The sequence below is a fragment of the Leucoraja erinacea genome, chromosome 14 (genome assembly GCF_028641065.1).
Source record: "Leucoraja erinacea ecotype New England chromosome 14, Leri_hhj_1, whole genome shotgun sequence".
NCBI lineage: Eukaryota > Metazoa > Chordata > Chondrichthyes > Rajiformes > Rajidae > Leucoraja > Leucoraja erinaceus.
The window spans coordinates 16349810-16368762 of record NC_073390.1 but is presented as its reverse complement, the minus strand read 5'-3'; the positions used below and the strand labels follow the sequence as shown (position 1 = coordinate 16368762).

At 43.3% G+C, this 18953-nt stretch overlaps 1 protein-coding gene across 2 annotated transcripts in view; it reads right to left on the bottom strand.

The window, feature by feature from the left end:
- dipk2ab (divergent protein kinase domain 2Ab) overlaps nucleotides 1-18953 on the bottom strand; it is a 164284-nt gene that overhangs the window by 86860 nt on the left and 58471 nt on the right. For both annotated transcript variants that reach the window (XM_055645683.1, XM_055645682.1), the window contains exon 3: nucleotides 5383-5686. In XM_055645683.1, coding sequence (XP_055501658.1) covers nucleotides 5383-5686 — 304 coding nt within the window. The remainder of the gene's footprint in view (nucleotides 1-5382; nucleotides 5687-18953) is intronic.

Sequence of the window (18953 nt, the reverse complement as noted above, 5' to 3'; positions counted from 1 at the left end):
ATGTAACACCACTTTTTAAAAAGGGAGGGAGAGAGAAAAAGGGGAATTACAGACCAGTTAGTCTAACGTCGGTAGTGGGGAAACTGCTAGAATCAGTTATTAAAGATGGGATAGCAGCACATTTGGAAAGTGGTGAAATCATTGGACAAAGTCAGCATGGATTTATGAAGGGTAAATCATGTCTGACAAATCTTATAGAATTTTTCGAGGATGTAACTAGTAGAGTGGATAAGGGAGAACCAGTGGATGTGTTATATCTGGACTTTCAGAAGGCTTTCAGCAAGGTCCCACATAAGAGATTAGTATACAAACTTAAAGCACATGGTATTGGCGGTTCAGTATTGATGTGGATAGAGAACTGGTTGGCAGACAGGAAGCAAAGAGTAGGAGTAAACGGGTCCTTTTCACAATGGCAGGCAGTGACTAGTGGGGTACCGCAAGGCTCAGTGCTGGGACCCCAGCTAGTTATGATATATATTAATGATTTGGACGAGGGAATTGAATGCAACATCTCCAAGTTTGCGGATGACACGAAGCTGGGGGGCAGTTAGCTGTGAAGAGGATGCTAGGAGGCTGCAAGGTGACTTGGATAGGCTGGGTGAGTGGGCAAATGCATGGCAGATGCACTATAATGTGGATAAATGTGAGGTTATCCACTTTGGTGGCAAAAACAGGAAAGTAGATTATTACCTGAATGGTGGCCGATTAGGAAAGGGGGAGATGCAACGAGACCTGGGTGTCATGGTACACCAGTCATTAAAAGTAGGCATGCAGGTGCAGCAGGCAGTGAAGAAGGCGAATGGTATGTTAGCATTCATAGCAAAAGGATTTGAGTATAGGAGCAGGGAGGTTCTACTGCAGTTGTACAGGGTCTTGGTGAGACCACACCTGGAATATTGCGTACAGTTTTGGTCTCCTAATCTGAGGAAAGACATTCTTGCCATAGAGGGAGTACAAAGAAGGTTCATCAGACTGATTCCTGGGATGTCAGGACTTTCATATGAAGAAAGACTGGATAGATTCGGTTTGTACTCGCTAGAATTTAGAAGATTGAGGGGGGATCTTATAGAAACTTACAAAATTCTTAAGGGGTTGGACAGGCTAGATGCAGGAAGATTGTTACCGATGTTGGGGAAGTCCAGAACAAGGGGTCACAGTTTAAAGATAAGGGGGAAATCTTTTAGGACCGAGATGAGGAAAACTTTTTTCACACAGAGAGTGGTGAATCTCTGGAATTCTCTGCCGCAGAAGGTAGTTGAGGACAGTTCATTGGCTATATTTAAGAGGGAGTTAGATGTGGCCCTTGTGGTTAAAGGGATCAGGGGGTATGGAGAGAAGGCAGGTACAGGATACTGAGTTGGATGATCAGCCATGATCATATTGAATGGCGGTGCAGGCTCGAAAGGCCGAATGGCCTACTCCTGCACCTATTTTCTATGTTTCTATGTTCCTTTACCTGGTTTCATAATTTGTACCTCTTCCATCCTTGTCTCGTGCTTTTTGTCTCTTCATCTCTGTCCATTGTCCAACCTAGGGTGGCACAGTTACTGATGCAGAATCAGGATCCTGATTATGGGTGCTAACTGTATCGAGTTTGTACGATATCCCTAGGAGGATAGAACTAGTGTACGTGTGGTCGTTGGTCGGCACAAACTCGGTGGGCTGAAGTGCCTGTTTCCACATTTTATATCCAAACTGTAAACTCAGTCATCTACCTATCTGCCCCCCCGCCCCAGATCCCTCCCCCCCCCGCATATGCATCCACCTATCACTTGCCAGGCTTTTTCCTGTACCAACATATCTTCCAACCTCCTCCATCACCACTATCGGTATGAATAGACAATAGGTGCAGGAGTAAGCCATTCGGCCTTTCGAGCCAGCACCACCATTCAATGTGATCATGGCTGAAGAAGGGTCCTGATCCGGAATGTCACTTATTGTTATTCTCTTGTGATATGCTGCATGACCCTCCAGCACTTTGTCTCTTTTTGCCTTATCTGCAGTTGTATTTCTCATCTCCATTAGTATCTTCCTCAATAGGATAAATGCCATTGTTTCATGAATTGAAGGAATAGGAACATTAATAGTTTGTGATAAAACTGTAGAACATATTGAAAACAAAAGGCAGTTCATTCTGATGGCAAGTCTTATTAAAAAATATATAATGACAAACTATAAAACATGAGGATTTATACTGATAAAACAATGGGATTTATACAGTAAACCATTTAGGTTTACATACAATATCTGAAATCCCCTTTTTCACTTGTCATACATTTAAAAGGTTTGAGCTAAGAATGACAAATTCTTGCATTATTCATTGTTCCAATAAATATTTAATCCTTGTGTTAAATCACATGATTCATCTCCAAATGAAAAAAGCAAGGCACCAACAGAAAAGTTGGTATTTGCAAAACCAGAGTTTAGTTGATCAAAATATCAAGTATTACTTATTCGATACGAGTAAGTTTAAAAAAAAAATGAGAGCAAACAAAATTGCAGACCAGTTTGCTTGGGGCAGTAGCGTGAAAATGTTACTGTTTATTTTGAAAGATGTAAAAGTGGAGCATTTGGGATACAGTTAAAGGATCAGTCAAAGATAGATACAAAATGCTGAGAGTAACTCGGGGCTTCAGGCAGCACCTATGGAGAAAATGGATGGGTGAAGTTTCGGGTCAGAACCCTTCTTCAGATTAAAGGATTGGCCAAAATCAGCAAGGATTTATGAAAGGTAGATCATGCATGACACATTTATTGGATTTTTTTTTGAGAAATCTAGTAGAGAGGATGAAGGAGAACCAGTGGATGTGTGCATTTCAAAAGGTTGTTAACAAGAACTCATAAGAACGTACTGCACAAAATTAATGGTTATGTGCTGTAATCAAAGGAGAGCTGATGTTATACTGAAAATAAAGGAGGAATAAACACGCCTATTTCTATGTAGCAGCCAAAGGACCAATGGAGTACTATAAGGTTGAATCTTTGGATGGCAGGTAGTCACAACACTACTGATTTACATGAGAACGAAGGACCTCAAAGTTTGTTAGCTATTTATATTATATGTACAAAGATATAATACAAATAGCTAATGAATTAAGGGATCTAGGGAGAAAGCAGTTACAGGGTAGTAAATTTCAGGCATTATTATACCAAAAGACAGAGCAGACTTTAAGGGTCAGATGACAAAATGTAAACATTTTGTCAAAAGTATTCTACCGCAGATTATGTACTGCCTGGTTTATGTAATTCTATTAGAACTGATAAGGAGGGCTTAGTAGGAGAGAAAATTGAGGCTGCACAATATCAATTTAATAGAATTTGATGGACTGAAATCCAGGCTGCCAGATTAAATAATCTGAAATTGAAAAGAAAATATTTTAGCAACAAATGAAGTGGGGCAGAGGTTAAGATTAGATTAGATTAGATTCGTTTATTGTCATTGAGACCTTTCGGTCTGAACGAAATTTTGTTTCCCTGCAGTCCTACATATAATTTTTAAAATGTCAAAAACACACAATCAACACAAATTTAACATCCACCACAGTGAGTTCACCAAACACCTCCTCACTGTGTTGGAAGGCAAAATCTTAAAGTCTCTGTCTCTTCCCTCTTTGTTCTCCCTCTGCACCGAGGCGACGGTTCAAACTCCGCGGGTGGTCGCTGCAGACGTCACAGCTCCGAGGCCGAGTCGGGTCTCCGCTGCCGCTGCCCGCCGCCACCACAGCTCCGGGGCCGAGTTGGGTCTCCGCTGCCGCTACTCCGCCACAGCTTTGGGGACGAGTCGGGGCTCCGCTACCGCTGCTGTCGCTGCTGCCGCCGCCACAGCTCCAGGGCCGAGTCGGGTCTCCGCTGCCGCTGCCTCCGCCACAGCTTCGGGGCCGTGTCTGGTCTCTGCTGCCTCCGCCACAGCTTCGGGGCCGAGTCGGGTCTCCGCTGCTGCCGCCGCTACAGTTTCGGGGCTGAGTCGGGTCTTCGTTGCCGCTGCTGCTGCCGCCGCCGCCACAGCTTCTGGGCCGAGTCGGGTCTCCGCCGCTGCTACAGCTCCGATGCCGCCAGCTCCGCAATTATGCCTCGGCGCAGACGGAGACGGGGACAAGGAATACGACCGAAGAAAAAGTCGCATCCCCCGAAGGAAGAGACTAAAGCATGTTTCTCCCACCCCACCCACACACATACACAACTTAATAAAACAAAATTAACTAAAACATGACAAGGAACAAAAACAAAGAAAAAAAACAGACGGACTGCAGGTGGGCCGCAGCTGTTAAGCCAGCGCCGCCATCTTGAACTAACTAAGGGTAAGGTAGGCGATGGTACATCTAACTAGCTTTTGCAAAGATGTGAATGAGGAATCAGAAGCTCTGCATGGATCTAATTACAAACTCATCCTTCCTTCACCTAACCTCGAATGTGTCATTCCAACAGACGTCACTGGATAGAAATATTTCCCCTTTCAATTTGCAAAAATGATAAGAACAACTACAATTCCCCAGTTACTTTCTCATCAGATAGCAACTTAACCCTGCAGCTCAGATGTTGCTGGTCTGTATGGGTTGTTCTAAAATATTTATCGTTGATACGTAATATTTAATTTTGAATGCAATACATTAAAATAATTCAAGGTAGAATTAAAATACTTCACACAATTTGTTTGAAAGTTATGACAGAACTAAACTCCCTATACATTTTTATAGATCAAACTGGGTGAGAGAGTCAACAATATGGAAACATTACCATTGATAATGAGAAAGCAAACCAGTTCCATTGTTAGCCAAATCATCCTCTTGTGCCAAAACCAATGTAACTGCATATCTACTATTTTGTTTCATAGTAATTTGTGCAATAATAAATATAATTACCCTCCATTAATTTAGCACAACACATTTCACTGACCTGAAGTTGAGGTTTATGAGAATTTGGATACAGAATACAATATATATAGAATCGCCTAGTAATGCTGAACTTGGTTTATGTTTACAGAATATTTCATGGTTTATTGAGAACTTTGAAAGTTGGGATCATATGTAGATATAGAGTTTACAGCATTCAAGGTAATTTTGGACCGCAACTCATCCAATTTAATAGTTCTCAGTTGTAGCACGAGATCTGAATAAAAACATTGTATCTAAAATGCATATAAAACCTACAAGCTTTTACCAGTAGAATATTAACGCTGGAAAAATGCATACTTGAATTCAAGTCAAATAGCTCTCAGTATAACTGGGGCATAGGTCTTTCTTTTTTATCCCAACACTAAACACTTCAATAACACTTTTACATTATGCTTAAACATATTGCCAGAGTCATCTTTACTGGAAATCAAAAAGGCTACTAAAGTATTGTGATGTATTTTGGGAACAGAGACATGAATAAAATACTTACTTTGTTTAATTAACCTTTTGTCTGCCACAATTATGTTCTCAGCATCAATGACGATGACTTTTCCATCCCGAGATCCAACAGCAAAGTTATCAAAGCTGACATCGAGGAGGTAGAGCGCAAATTCAAAATCATTGTTAGTGAGTTGCTCAGCGATTTCCAGCAGCTGCCAGGCCAAGTCTACTCGTTTTTCCCAAGGTGCATGGTAGAAACTCCAAAGTTCATTGCCTACATAATTTACAGCCACCATTCTCCCACAGGCTCCAAGGTATTTTGCAAAAGGCCATCCTTCATCTGATGGAAAACTCTATGTAGACAAAGGAAAATATGCTCAAGTATTATGTATACAATGAAGCTTAATAATTCATAAAACAATCTACAAGTTACATGGTTTTAAACATTCTTATATTGTAGGAATTACAGATTCAAGGTCTCATATGCTCTGTTAAAAAAAAAAGCAACGTCCAAGAATTATTTGATCGGTAACTGATTCTCAGCCAAAATGCGAAGCTTATTACTTCTGTCTTTTTTATTTCCATTTTCCTCTACAAATACTTTTCCAATTTATTTGGGAAGGAGACTTGTTAAACATCTGAGGTGAGGAGGGGTCGTTGAATGATTCTAGATGATCTGGCAACTATTAATTCTTGGTAAAACAAATTTAATTATCATAATGCTGCTTACGCAAGATTGCCCATTTTCAATTTGGCTGCTGTGCTTGCTTTGGTACAAAATTCACTACACTTCATTGGCTGGATTGTGAAAAGTGCTACACAATGGAAATCATTTTTAATAATCACTAGACCAAGTGCAGACCCGTTAGGGTCTGTTCCTCCAACACCCGGTTGCGGTGGGAAGAGAAAGGAGGGGAGGAGAAGGGAGGGAGGAAGAAGGGAGGGAGGAGAGTGGTAGGGCCGTCTAGCAGCTGTCGGCCTCAGAGTGAGCCTCAGTAGGGTCGCCCAGCAGCCGTTATCGTTGTGCGGGGCACGCGATGAGAAGGTGGCCCTGGCGGCCATTACTCCCTCTGGATCTTTATCCGCAACACAGCGGGAGGCGAAAAAATGACGGGGGGGAGGGGGAAGGGTGGTGGAAAGAGCGCCTACGCGTTGAGTGCATCTGCTTTAATCGAGTGCGGGGGAGGAGGGGGGGCGATGCTGCGAGCAAGGGCATTGTGACGTCCGCAGCTGCCGCAACGGTTTGATTTTTAAAAAACAGTCTGTTTTGTGAACAACTTTATTAAAAATCTGGGGAAATAATCGATCAAATTGAGGGAGGAGTCCATTTCCGAAATAATAAGTTAAATCGCCACCGAAATATGTAAAAATCTCAGCGTATTTGTGTCTGGTTTTCGACAAAATACGTTTCAAAGACAAAATGACATACACCCAACACACACACAGAATTTCAATAGATACTAGACCAGAAGGGGGAGAGAGGGGAGAAAGAGAGAGAAAGAGAAAGAGAGAGAGAGAGAAAGAGAGAGAAAGAGGGCAGGGAGGGGCCTGGAGGCAGTTGGACCAGGTGCAAAGGCATTGTGAGGTCAGCAGCTGAGTAACCGTAATATTGTTTTGAATGTCAGGGAGGGGGAGAGATCTCCTACCTCTGTCCCATTGTGACATCATATGTAAATGAGATCTATTGTGATTGTACATCTGTGAGATGGCACTGTGACTCATGCAGCAGTTTGGATTTACTGGGACCACGTGAAGGTTGCAATCTCCCATCCCTGTCCCATTGTGATGTCATATATGTAAATTAGATCCATTGTGATTGGACATCTGTGAGGTGGCACTGTGACATGCAGCAGTTTGATTTTAAAAATGTTTGATGTTTTGGGAACAATTTTATTCAAAATCTGGGGAAATAGAGAGTCAAATCTAGAGAGGAGTGGATTTCTGAAATCATGTTAAATCCCTAACGAAATATGTAAAAATCTCCGCGTCTTTGCATCTGGTTTTCGAGGAAATACGTTTCAAAGGCAAAATGACATACACCCACACACAGAGTTTTAATATATAATAGATGATAGACTTGAATTTATCCTCTCACTATCATCTGTCCAATAAAAATGTCAACTAGTAGAATTAACAACTCCCTCAAAACTAATGTCCACCTCACTTCATGAAATGTCGCTAAATATCAGCTCAACATAGTATTACCTGCTTAATTATTGTGGGTCAAATGTCCTCTATTGCATTTTCTTTTCTAACTATTTTTCCATTCATCTTAAAATAATCATAACATTTCAAATGAGAAGTTCAAATTTCAAACCTGGTTAGAGTGACATAGTGACATAGCTATTACAGCTCTTGCCTCAATGCCAGAGACATGCATTCCTGAGGTCAGGTGCTGAGGAGTTTTTCAAAGTCCCTGTGACCACATGGAATTCCTCCAGGTGCTCCTATTTTCTCCCACATGGGTTGATATGTTAATTGGTCCTGTAAATTACCCCGAGTGAATAGGCAAATGGTTGAAGTTGGAGGATTGATGAGACTATGGACAGAATTTTGTTTTAAATGAGATTATTGTAGTATAATTGGGTGGTTGATGGTTGCTGCAGATTCAAAGGGGCAAAGGGCCTGTTTCTGCGATTTATGTATCTATGACTAAGTCTGTGAATAACAGAAAGGTACTGGAGAATAATTAAGGATATTTTATCTAACAACTACAGCCACAATGACACATTTTAACATATTTGAAGGATAAACCAGCTTTCCATTTAGATTATTTTTGTTACTCAACAATATTATTCAAATGAATTTTCTCTGCATTAGATTTTAGTTCCTCAACATAAACAATTACATTTTCTCTACACTACATGCATCTTTGATACCAATACAATATGTTGCAATTAGAAATCAAAAGTCAAACATATATTTTGTACTACAGGTGCACAACCTTTTATCCGAAAGCCTTGGGACCAGACACATGTCGGATTTCGGACATTTTCGGATTTCCGAATGGAAGATTTTTAGCGTAGATTAGGTAGGTAGCGCGGGCCGCTTGAAAAGTCTGGAGCAGCTGCCTCCTCCCCGGAGACCGGGGAATCATTGTAAATCATTGCATAAATGTTAGTCAGTTAGTTTGGAGGGATTTTATGTGGTGGTGGTGGTGGTGGTGGTGGGGTGGGTGGGTGAAGGGGTAAACTTTAATTCTTAGTCCCCTACCTGGTCGGCGACTCCCAACATCGCGGAGCTGGGGGCTCCGTCCGGCCGCGGACGGCGCCGGTTGTAGCTCCGATCCCGGCAACTCTACCCCTGGCTGCGCGGCGCTCCAAATGCAGCGCCGCCCGCAGCCCCCAGCTCCACGAACGTTGGGAGAAGGCGGCCTCAGCGCCATGGAGCTTACCGCACAGCGACCCGGTAAGGCATTGCCCGCTTCCCGCTGGTATCCCAGCGCTGCGACGCCACCGACTCCCAACATTTGCGGAGCCTCGCAGCCAGGGGTAGAGTTGCTGGGGTCGGAGCTACAACCGGCGCCGCCTGCAGTTGGCGGCCATAGCGCTGCGGAGCTTACTGCACGGCGACCCGGTAAGGCATTGACCGCTCCCCGCCTCTCCGCCCAGGTAGGGGACTGAGAATTAAAGTTTACCCCTTCAACCCCCCCCCTCACATAAAAGCCCTCCAAACTAACTGACTAACATTTAAGCAATAATTTACAGATGTTTAAGTGTCTCCCCGGTCTCCGGGGAGGAGGCAGCCGCTACAGTAGTACAGACCTGGGTTGACCGTGAGTCGTTTCGGGTCAAACGCCAGCTTTCGTGTGCAGACGACATCCTGGAAAAAATGGCCGGTTTTCGGAGTTTTTCGGTTTCCGGAACACCGGATAAAAGGTTGTGCACCTGTAGCAGCATTTAATATCTTATGTATCAAAAAGAATATCAATATAGAAAAAGAAAAAGAAAAAGAAAGAAATCTCCAGATATCTTTTTTCAGAAAAAGGTGAACATAATGCAGCGGTATGTGTGTTATGGTGTTAGTTTTTCCATCCAATATGTTCGAGTTGTTATAAAGTAACACTGTAATTTCTGCAAAATTTTGTTCTGTTTGATCAACCTTTTAAAAAAACAAATTATGAGCATGGAAACGTAATAGACGCCACATCAGGAGCACTAAATACAATAGACAAGGTTGGAAGAGATGCACGTGAACCACTGTCTCACTTGGAAGGGCTGCTGGGGTCTCCGGATGGAAGTGAGAAAGGAGGGCAAGTCAGGTGTCATATCTCCTGTGATTGTCGGTGAAGGTTCTGGGAAGGGTTTGGCTTGGTGAGAACGGATGAGTGAATCAAGGAATTGCACAGCAATTAGTGGATGAAAGGTGAGGATTACAGCAACTATCCTTCTCATGTATGGAAGAATAGGACTGCAAGAGCCAAATTGCGGGACATGAGACGCTACAATGAGACGAGGGCTCCATTCCCAAAAACATGCGGGGAGGGGAGTTGCAGAAGGAAATCACATTTACTGAAGAAAAAATACATCACGGATGTCCTAAAGTGGAGGGCCTCATCTTGGGAGCAGATATGGCAGAGAAGAATAAATTGACATTAGGAGATTGCAAGACGGAAAGTGGGAGAAGGTTGTCAAAGTATCAGCGGTCGTCTATGGGTTTGTAGTTAATAATAAACATAGTCTTTGCTATCTGGAGGATAACAGACCATTAATAGTACGTTTAAGAACTACATATGTGACACGTGCATATGATTTACTGAATATCAAGAGTACAAAACATTTCTGCTGCAAAGTAATAAGGCAGCAGTACAAAATGAAATCAATTCTGTATACCCCAGGGGGCATTTTGTTTCACTTGCGCACTCTCCAGCTACAGCATTTTTTTTTTAAAGTCACAATATTACCTAATATAATTAATACAATTCATCAAACTACAAACCAAAAATCTTATTTCTAAACAGGGTATTGTTGAGATATCTAGAGCACCACATACAACTTACATCTCCTTATTTAAGGTGAGATAAATTGCACAGCCCAGAATTGGTAGAGCACTACATTGACACAAAATGCTGGTAACTCAGTGGGACAGACAGCATCCTTGAAGAGAATACATGGGTGAGGTTTCTGGTCGAGACCCTTCTTCATACCCTACTGAAGATGGGTCTGGACCCGAACTTTCACCCATTTCTTGTCTCCAGAGATGCTGCATATCCCACTGAGTTACTCCAGCATTTTGTGCCTACCTTCGGTGTAAAGCAGCATCTGCAGTTCCTTCATACACAGTGCACAAGGTTGATTTCTGGGATGAGGTTAATGAGATTATGAAATAGAGACTGAAGGTTCAGCCTACATTCATTCATCCATTCATTCATTCATTCATTCATTCAATCATTCATTCATTCAATCATTCATTCATTCATTCATTTATTTGTCTGTCTGTCTGTCTGTCTGTCTAACTGTCTATCTGTCTGTCTGTCTGTCTGTCTGTCTATCTATCTATCTATCTATCTATCTATCTATCTATCTATCTATTTATTTATCTATAATTTTTTTTTAGAGTGAAGAACAAGGGGTGATCTGATTGAAACAGGTTCTGATGGCACTTGACTTGGTAAATGCTGAGATGATGTCACTGCTCCCCCACAGTAGAACCAAACATTAGGGAGCATAGTTTTAGAATCTAAAATAAAGCACAGTTTCAGATTCAGTTATAGTTGTAACAATTAAAACACAAGACAATGGCTTATTTGCATTTCATTGGCACAACTTTGGTCCTCATGTTGATAAACAACACTAAAAGTTTCCAAAGGTGATGGAAAGACTAGGTGCTGAGAGCTCTCTTATACCTGCATTAAGGAGGCAATTAAACACACCTGAGCAATTACAAACATCTGTGAAGCCATGTATCCCAAACATTATGTATAAACACAGATGAAATTTCTACATGGTGAAACCAAAACGTATAAAAATGGCCTTTAATAAAATCTGACAGTGTGCACTTTAACCACATGTGATTTTTTTTCTATTACAAATCTCAAATTGTGGAGTACAGAGGCAATTAAATAAATGATGGGTCTTTGTTCCAAACATTATGAGGGGCACTGTACATTGTATTATAAGCTGCTATAATGGAGCGATCCTAAAAATATAAATTGAATAAACCTCCTTTCAAAATCAACTCTTGTAAAATGAACTATCAATCTGTTCACAATTTTGCATTCAATTATCAATAATGAATAAAATACAATTTTTATTGAAGACAACTTCATGAAAATGAAAACTTCTGGAATATCTCCTCGAGTTATCCAAAACAAAGGTTGTTCAACTTAAATTAGGGCACCTTTTCGAAAGCATAACAAGAATCAATGCCATCTTTTAATTTTATAAACTCACAAGACCAAGTGGGACCCATTGGGCCCCGTTCCCCCAACGCAATATTCCACCACTCACCCATTCCCCCAATGCAACCCGTTTCCACCACTCACCCGTAGCCCTCAACTGCGCAGGCGCGGCTCATTTCCCCATATCCATCAGCACTCCCCCCCCCCATCCTATTCACTGGAATATACGTGATACTTGCTGGAAGGATTAAGTGTTCCTCGATTGCAACTTTTAGGATTTTAGCTGCTAAATTAGTCTTGAACTTGAATTTCTAAAGTTAAAATTATGAGTAACTTGTAAAATATAACTTCAATCTGAACAAAACTTGACACAGACCACCACAGGTCAATGGTGAATAAGGTGATACAAACATTTTAGCACTACCTTGTATCCAGGATCACATGTAATCACATAGATAGATAGAATTCCAGGATCACATGTAATCACATAGATAGATAGAAACAAGATAAGAGTTTCAGTAACATAAAAAGTACACCAAGTGGGACCCGTTCCCCAACACAATAATCCACCACTCACCCGTTCCCCCAATACAACCTGTTCCCCCAACGCAATATTCCACTACTCACCCATAGCCCCCAACTGTGTCCCCCCCCCCCCCCCCCCCCCCAGGAAAGTTCTGGAAATTAAACCTCACCCCTATTCAACCCCCCACAATGAACTCCCCACGCCCCATCCCACCACAAGAAAAACCTCCTTCCAAGAAATCTAAGAGATTCCATTGTGATGTACTCATTCCCCCAACTCAATATTCAACCACTCACCCATAGCCCTCAACTGAGCAGGCACGTCTCATAAACTCCTTCCCCCTCATCTTCACCCTCCCTCCTCTCCCCTACCCTCAGTCACTCCCTCCCTCACCTCTCCCCTTTTGCACTCCCCCACTAAACACAATGTTTAAATAACATTTTTTCTCCTCCCCTCCCCCATTCCCTACCTCTCCTTACAACAATGTAAGAAATCTCTCATTGCACTGGCTGGAGTTTATCCCAACACTGTTGATTGGCAGCTGAGATCCCATTGTGACATCATTGTGGGATGGCGGAGTGTTCACGACAGCGTATGTAAATGATATCCCATTGTTATTATAAAACAGTGAGATTCCATGGTGATGTCATAGCTGCTAACTGCCAGAATCTCCGATCAACTGTCGCAGCATCTGTCAAGTTATTCTTCGCAAAGTGGGTTTTTTTAAACTTGTAAATGTCAATAACGTGAAATATAACATCACTCTGAACAAAACTTTATACTAAAGACCACGGAACAAAGGTGAATAATGTGGTGCAAAATATGTGCTATTGTGTACCGTTTTGCCGTAGGTCACAGAGTAGGTATGTTGCAAAACCTACCTTAAGCGTCGCTGAAGATCTGTCCCAGCCCGTGTGTGCGATTATGGCGCCGTTTAGAGGGGGGCGGGTTTAAAACGTGATTTTCCCTAGGCTTCAAATCGAGCTTGTTCAGCCTACTAAGTTGCTGACGAAAAATCGCTTTGAGGTTCGCTCGCTGGAGCTATTTTTACATTTTACGGGTTTATTTAATTATTATAATAAGCTACAAATTAACCTCTAAACCCGCAACCGCCGACAACGGGCCGGATCTCATACAGGGGACAACGGAAGGTAGGTTGTTTATTTTACATTAAAAAGGGCTTCTTAAGATCCCTTTATACAAAGTTTAATGTTGCGAGTAGCTAATTTGCGGCCCCATTAAATCCCGCAGTATTTTTCTGGGCATTTGGGGCACAAATCTACCGCAATGTGAACGTTTTAAACCAGCGCATTCCACAGGATCCCACTCGAAAGCTGATTTAAATGGCCATTAATATACAGCAATTGAACACTAAATTCCTTCCATTTGGCCTATAAATTAATGTAAATGAGATTTAAAAATCATGTTTTATTGTGAATTCTTTGTGAATGTTATTTGGACACTTAGGCTATTTAAAAATGTTAATCTTTTCTTAAGAAATGGATAGATGTTTAGATCTTGTAATTGAAGTTTGGAATCAGCTACAATTGGGTAACTAACTAATTATATGCTTTAATTTCAGGTCATCCAAGTAAGATTGTTTTTTTATATTTGTTTCAGAATGCTTCAATCTATGATAACTGAAAATTTCATTCAGTTCTCTTAATTTTTAAGAAAGTTATGGGCTTTTGACTGTCCGCGATCACAGCTTTTCTGTTATGTCCATAGAAAATCAATAGGGAACAAGATGCTAATTTCCGAGTATGCAAATGGCCATAACTTTTTTAATACTTGAGATATGAAAGTGAATTAGGTGTCAAATTAAACTTTTTATGCTTTATCTGAAGGGATAAATTGCAGACTTGATTTTTTAAATCTCAAAATTTTGTAACATTGCTACACAGATCACATGTAATCACATAGATAGATAGAAACAAGATGATAGTTTTAGTAATATATACTAGACCAAGTGGGACCCGTTGGGCCCCACTCCCCCCCATCGCAACCCGTTCCCCCAATGCAATATTGCACAACTCATCCATAGCCCCCAACTGCGCAGGTGCGGTTCATTTCACCTCATCCCCCAGCACTTCCTCCCGATAGCGCAAACATACTTGCACCATCTTACTCACCATTGTCCCGTGGTCTTTTTTTGTCAAGTTTCATTCAGATTGATGTAATATTTCACAAGTTACTAACATTTAACATTTTTTAAAAACCCACTTAGAGAACAATAACTGTGACTGTGCTATGAGTTTTCTGACAGTTTCTACCTATGATGTCACAATGGCATCTCACAGTCCTCCAATCACTATGGGATCTCATTTACATACGCTGCCGTGAACATTCCGCAACCCGACAATGACATTACAATGGGATCTCAGCTGCCAATGAACAGTGTTGGGATAAGCTAAGCCACTGCAATGAGCGGGGCAGGGGAGGAGAATAAATGTTATTTAAACATTGCGTTTAATGGGGCAGTGTGAAAGGGGAGAGGTGAGGGAGGGAGTGACTGAGGACAGGGTCATCAGCAACTTCCACCTTAAGGAGGGGGTGAAATTAAAAAAAAAAAATCAGTTTCAATCAGATTCTTGGGTTAATGTGTGTGTTAGTGTGCGTGTGTGGGGGGCATTACTGTGTGTGTGGGGGGGTTAGTGTGTGCAGGTGGGGATTTGTTTGTATGTGGGGGGATATGTGTGTGTGTGGGAGGGATTAGTGTGTGGGGGCTTAGTGTGTGTGGGGGGTTAGTGTGTGTGTGTGGGGTTAGTGTGTGTGGGGGGTTAATGTGTGTGTGGGGGGTTAGTGTGTGTGTGTGGGGGGGGTTAGTGTGTGTGTGTGGGGGGAATAGTGTATGCGGGGGGATAGTATGTGGAGTGTGGTTAGTGTGTGGGGGATAGTGTGTGTGGGGGGGGTTACTGTGTGGGGGTTAGTGAATGTGGGGGGGGGGGGGGGGTAGTGTGTAGGTGGGGCGGGGGGGGGGGGGGTGGATAGGGAGAGGTTTCATTTCCAGAACCTCTCTTGTGGGGGATAGGATTGGGGGTGGGGGTTTTTACGTAGGAAGGATTGGCGTTTTACAAAAAAAGATTCCAGAACTTTCCTCCGATGCCGCCCCCACACCCCACCCCCATAACTGGGAAGGATAGATTGGTTCCGAAGAGCACCGATGCTGCCCCCAAAGCGAGTCCATTCATTGGCTCCGGGGGAGCGCAGACGACGCCCAGCAACGTTTTACAAAAAAAGATTCCAGAACTCTGTGATCTCAGGAGCTACGCCAAAACAGTACACAATAGAGCAAAATTTTTTCAGAATCTTACTCAGCTTTTTCCTGTGGTCGTTCGTATCGTTTCTTAACAATTAATATTATATTTCCGTTATTGATATTTAAAGTTTAAAAAAGACAACTTTGAGAATAACTGACTGTGGGTGAGACTTTTCTAGCAGCTTCCAGTGATGATGTCACAATGGCATCTCACACTCCTCCAATCACAATGGGATCTCATTTGCAAAAACGGCCTTTCGACAACCGTAAATGACATCACAATCTAATCTCTGCTGCCAATACACAAGCTATGAGAGTTGACAGAGTGGGGGATGGGAGTAGAAGAAATGTTATTTAAAAGTTGTCTCCAGTGGGGGAGTACGAAAGGGGAGAGGTGAGGGATTGACTGAGGGTAGGGAAAAGGAGAGGAAGTGAGGTGACAGGGCTGAGACAATTGGATGAACAGCTTCAAGGGTAGTAAAGAGAGACAATAAACAATGGGTGCAGGAGTAGGCCATTCGGCTCTTCGAGCCAGCACCGCCATTCAATGTGATCATGGCTGATCATCCTCAATCAGTACCCCATTCCCGCCTTCTCCCCATATCCCCTGACTCCGCTATCTTTAAGAGCCCTATCTAGCTCTCTCTTGAAAGTATCCAGAGGACCGGCCTCCACCGCCCTCTGAGGCAGAGAATTCCAGACTCACAACTCTCTGTGTGAAAAAGTGTTCCCTCATCTCCGTTCTAAATGGCTAACCCCTTATTGTTAAACAATGGCCCCTGGTTCTGGACTCCCCCAACATCGGAACATGTTTCCTGCCTCTAGCATGTTCAAACCCTTAATAATCTTTTATGTTTCAATAAGATAGCCTCTCATCCTTCTAAACTCCAGAGTATACAAGCCCAGCCGCTCCATTCTCTCAGCATATGACAATCCTGTCATCCCGGGAATTAACCTCGTAAACCTACGCTGCACTCCCTCAATAGCAATAATGTCCTTCCTAAAATTATGGGAGCAAATCTGCACACAATACTCCAGGTGTGGCCTCTTTGCTCCTATACTCAACTCCTCTTGTTATGAAGGCCAACATGCCATTCGCTTTCTTCACCGCCTGTTGTACCTGCATACTTACTTTCATTGACTGATGAACATGGACCCCCAGATCCCGTTGTACTTCCCCTTTTCCCAACTTGACACCATTTAGATAATAATCTGCCTTCCTGTTTTTGCTATCAAAGTGGTTAACCTCACACTTATCCACATTAAACTGCATCTACCTTACATCTGCCCACTCACCCAACCTGCCCAAGTCAGCCCGCATTCTCATAGCATCCTCCTCAAAGTTCACACTGCCATCCAGCTTTGTGTCATCTGCAAATTTGCTAATGTTACTTTGAATCCCTTCATCTAAATCATTGATGTATATTGTAAATAGCTGCGGTTCCAGCATCGAGCCTTGCGGTACCCCACTAGTCACTGCCTGCCATTCTGAAAGGGACCCGTTAACCCCTACTCTTTGTTTCCATTCTGCCAAACAATTTTCCATCCATGTCAGCACTCTACCCCCAATACCATGTGCCCTAATTTTGCCCACTAATCTCCTGTGTGGGACCTTATCAAATGCTTTCTAAAAGTCCAGGTACACTATATCCAGTGAGAAGTAGATGTAGAGAGTGAGATTTTTGCCCCCCACACAGGAAGGATTGAATGGCTCAAGGGAACGCCAACGCCGACCCAAAAGTTGAGTTCATTCAAGCGCTGACTGCCCACCCCCATGTGGGAAGGATTGATTGCGTTGGGGGAACAGGTTGCGTTGGGGGAATGGGTGAGTGGTGGAAACGGGTTGCGTTGGGGAAACTGGTGAGGTGTGGAATATTGCGTTATGGAAACTGGGCCCAACGGGTCAGGGGGGTGGGGAGGGGAGAGGGCTTATGGAGGGTGGGAGGGAGTGACTGAGGGTAGGGAGTGACTGAGCGGAGGGAAAGGAGATGGAGGGAGTGGAGGAGGGGAGAGAAGAGGGAGGGTGAAGAGGAGGGGGGAGGGAGTGTTGGGAGATGAGGGGAAATGAGCCACGCCTCCCGCAGTTGGGGGCTATGGGTGAGTGGTGAAATATTGCGTTGGGCAAATGAGTTACATTGGAGGAACGGGTGATGGGGTGATTGGCTCCGGGGGGCTCCCGTCTCTGCGGTGAGCGCCAAAGACGTGTTCGGGGACCAGCCCACCCCGTATGATGCTGCACCCACGTCCCACGCTTGGGGACGGGGAACCACACGATCAATCAATCAATCAATCAATCAATCAATCAATCTATCTATCACAATAGACAACAGTTGCAGGAGTAGACCATTCGAGCCCTCACCATCATTCACTGTGATCATGGCTGATCTGCTTATGCGATCCAGGAACTACGGCAAAACGGGGTTAGTGTGTTTGAGGGGTGGTTTGTGTGTGTGTGTGGGGAGAGGGGGAATAGGGGAGAGGTTTCATTTCCAGAACTTTTCTTGCAGGGGTAGTGGGATGGGATGTGGTGGGATGGGAGGGTGGGGGTGGGGCTTTTCACATCGGAAGGATTGATTGGCTCCGGGGACCCAAGTGAGTCCATTCATTGGCTCCGGGGAGCACAGATGTTATCACGCAACTTTTGACAAAAAAACATTCCAGAACTTACCCCTGTTGATTCCCAGCATCACACAGGAGGGCTGGCCCCAAACACAATATTCCACCTCTCCACCAATTCCAATATTGGTGGCCAGTGGGGAGCTTTCTAGAGGGCTAGTATGGGTGTTGTGCGCTGAAGGGACTGCTTTCCAGAGGGCTAATATGGACATTGTGGGTCGAATGGATTCTTAGGCTGGCAGCTCAATCACTCAAGCCTGTTGTGCTGGCAGCTCACTCACTCACGGTTGGTGGGCTGGCAGTTGACTCACGGCTATTCCTTGAAATTCCATTTCAAGCAGGGTGCAAGGCCACCAAATTCAAGTACAGTTTCATACCATTTCAAGCAGGGTGCAAGGCCACTAAAGACAGCAAGTCGTGACCTCTCCCTCCTCCATCTTGCAGTGACTGAACCACGCCCACACTCCTGGGTTTTAAAGTCCCTCCCCCTCCCACCAGAAGGTGCGTGGCCTCCATGGCGTGATTGACAGGAGAGAGAAACTCAACATTTTTTAAACACTAATAAATCTTTTATTTTTCATCAATGGTAAAAATCATTGGCACCTGATGAGCAGTGGGGGATTCTGAGTAAGATGGCCAAAAATCACAGCCTTACGTGGTAGCGTTTTTTCTCAAATCAATATAAAGCACAAACAGGAAGTGGTCAAGGTTAGACTTTTAATTTTTCGTAGGGGGCAACTTTAATTTGGTAAGGCAACTTTAATTAGGCAAGGCAACTTTAATTAGGCAAGGCAACTTTAATTAGGCAAGGCAACTTTAATTAGGCAACACAGTGTTAGCATTTCCAAACCACAGGCAGCATGGCTTCAGCATTTCCAA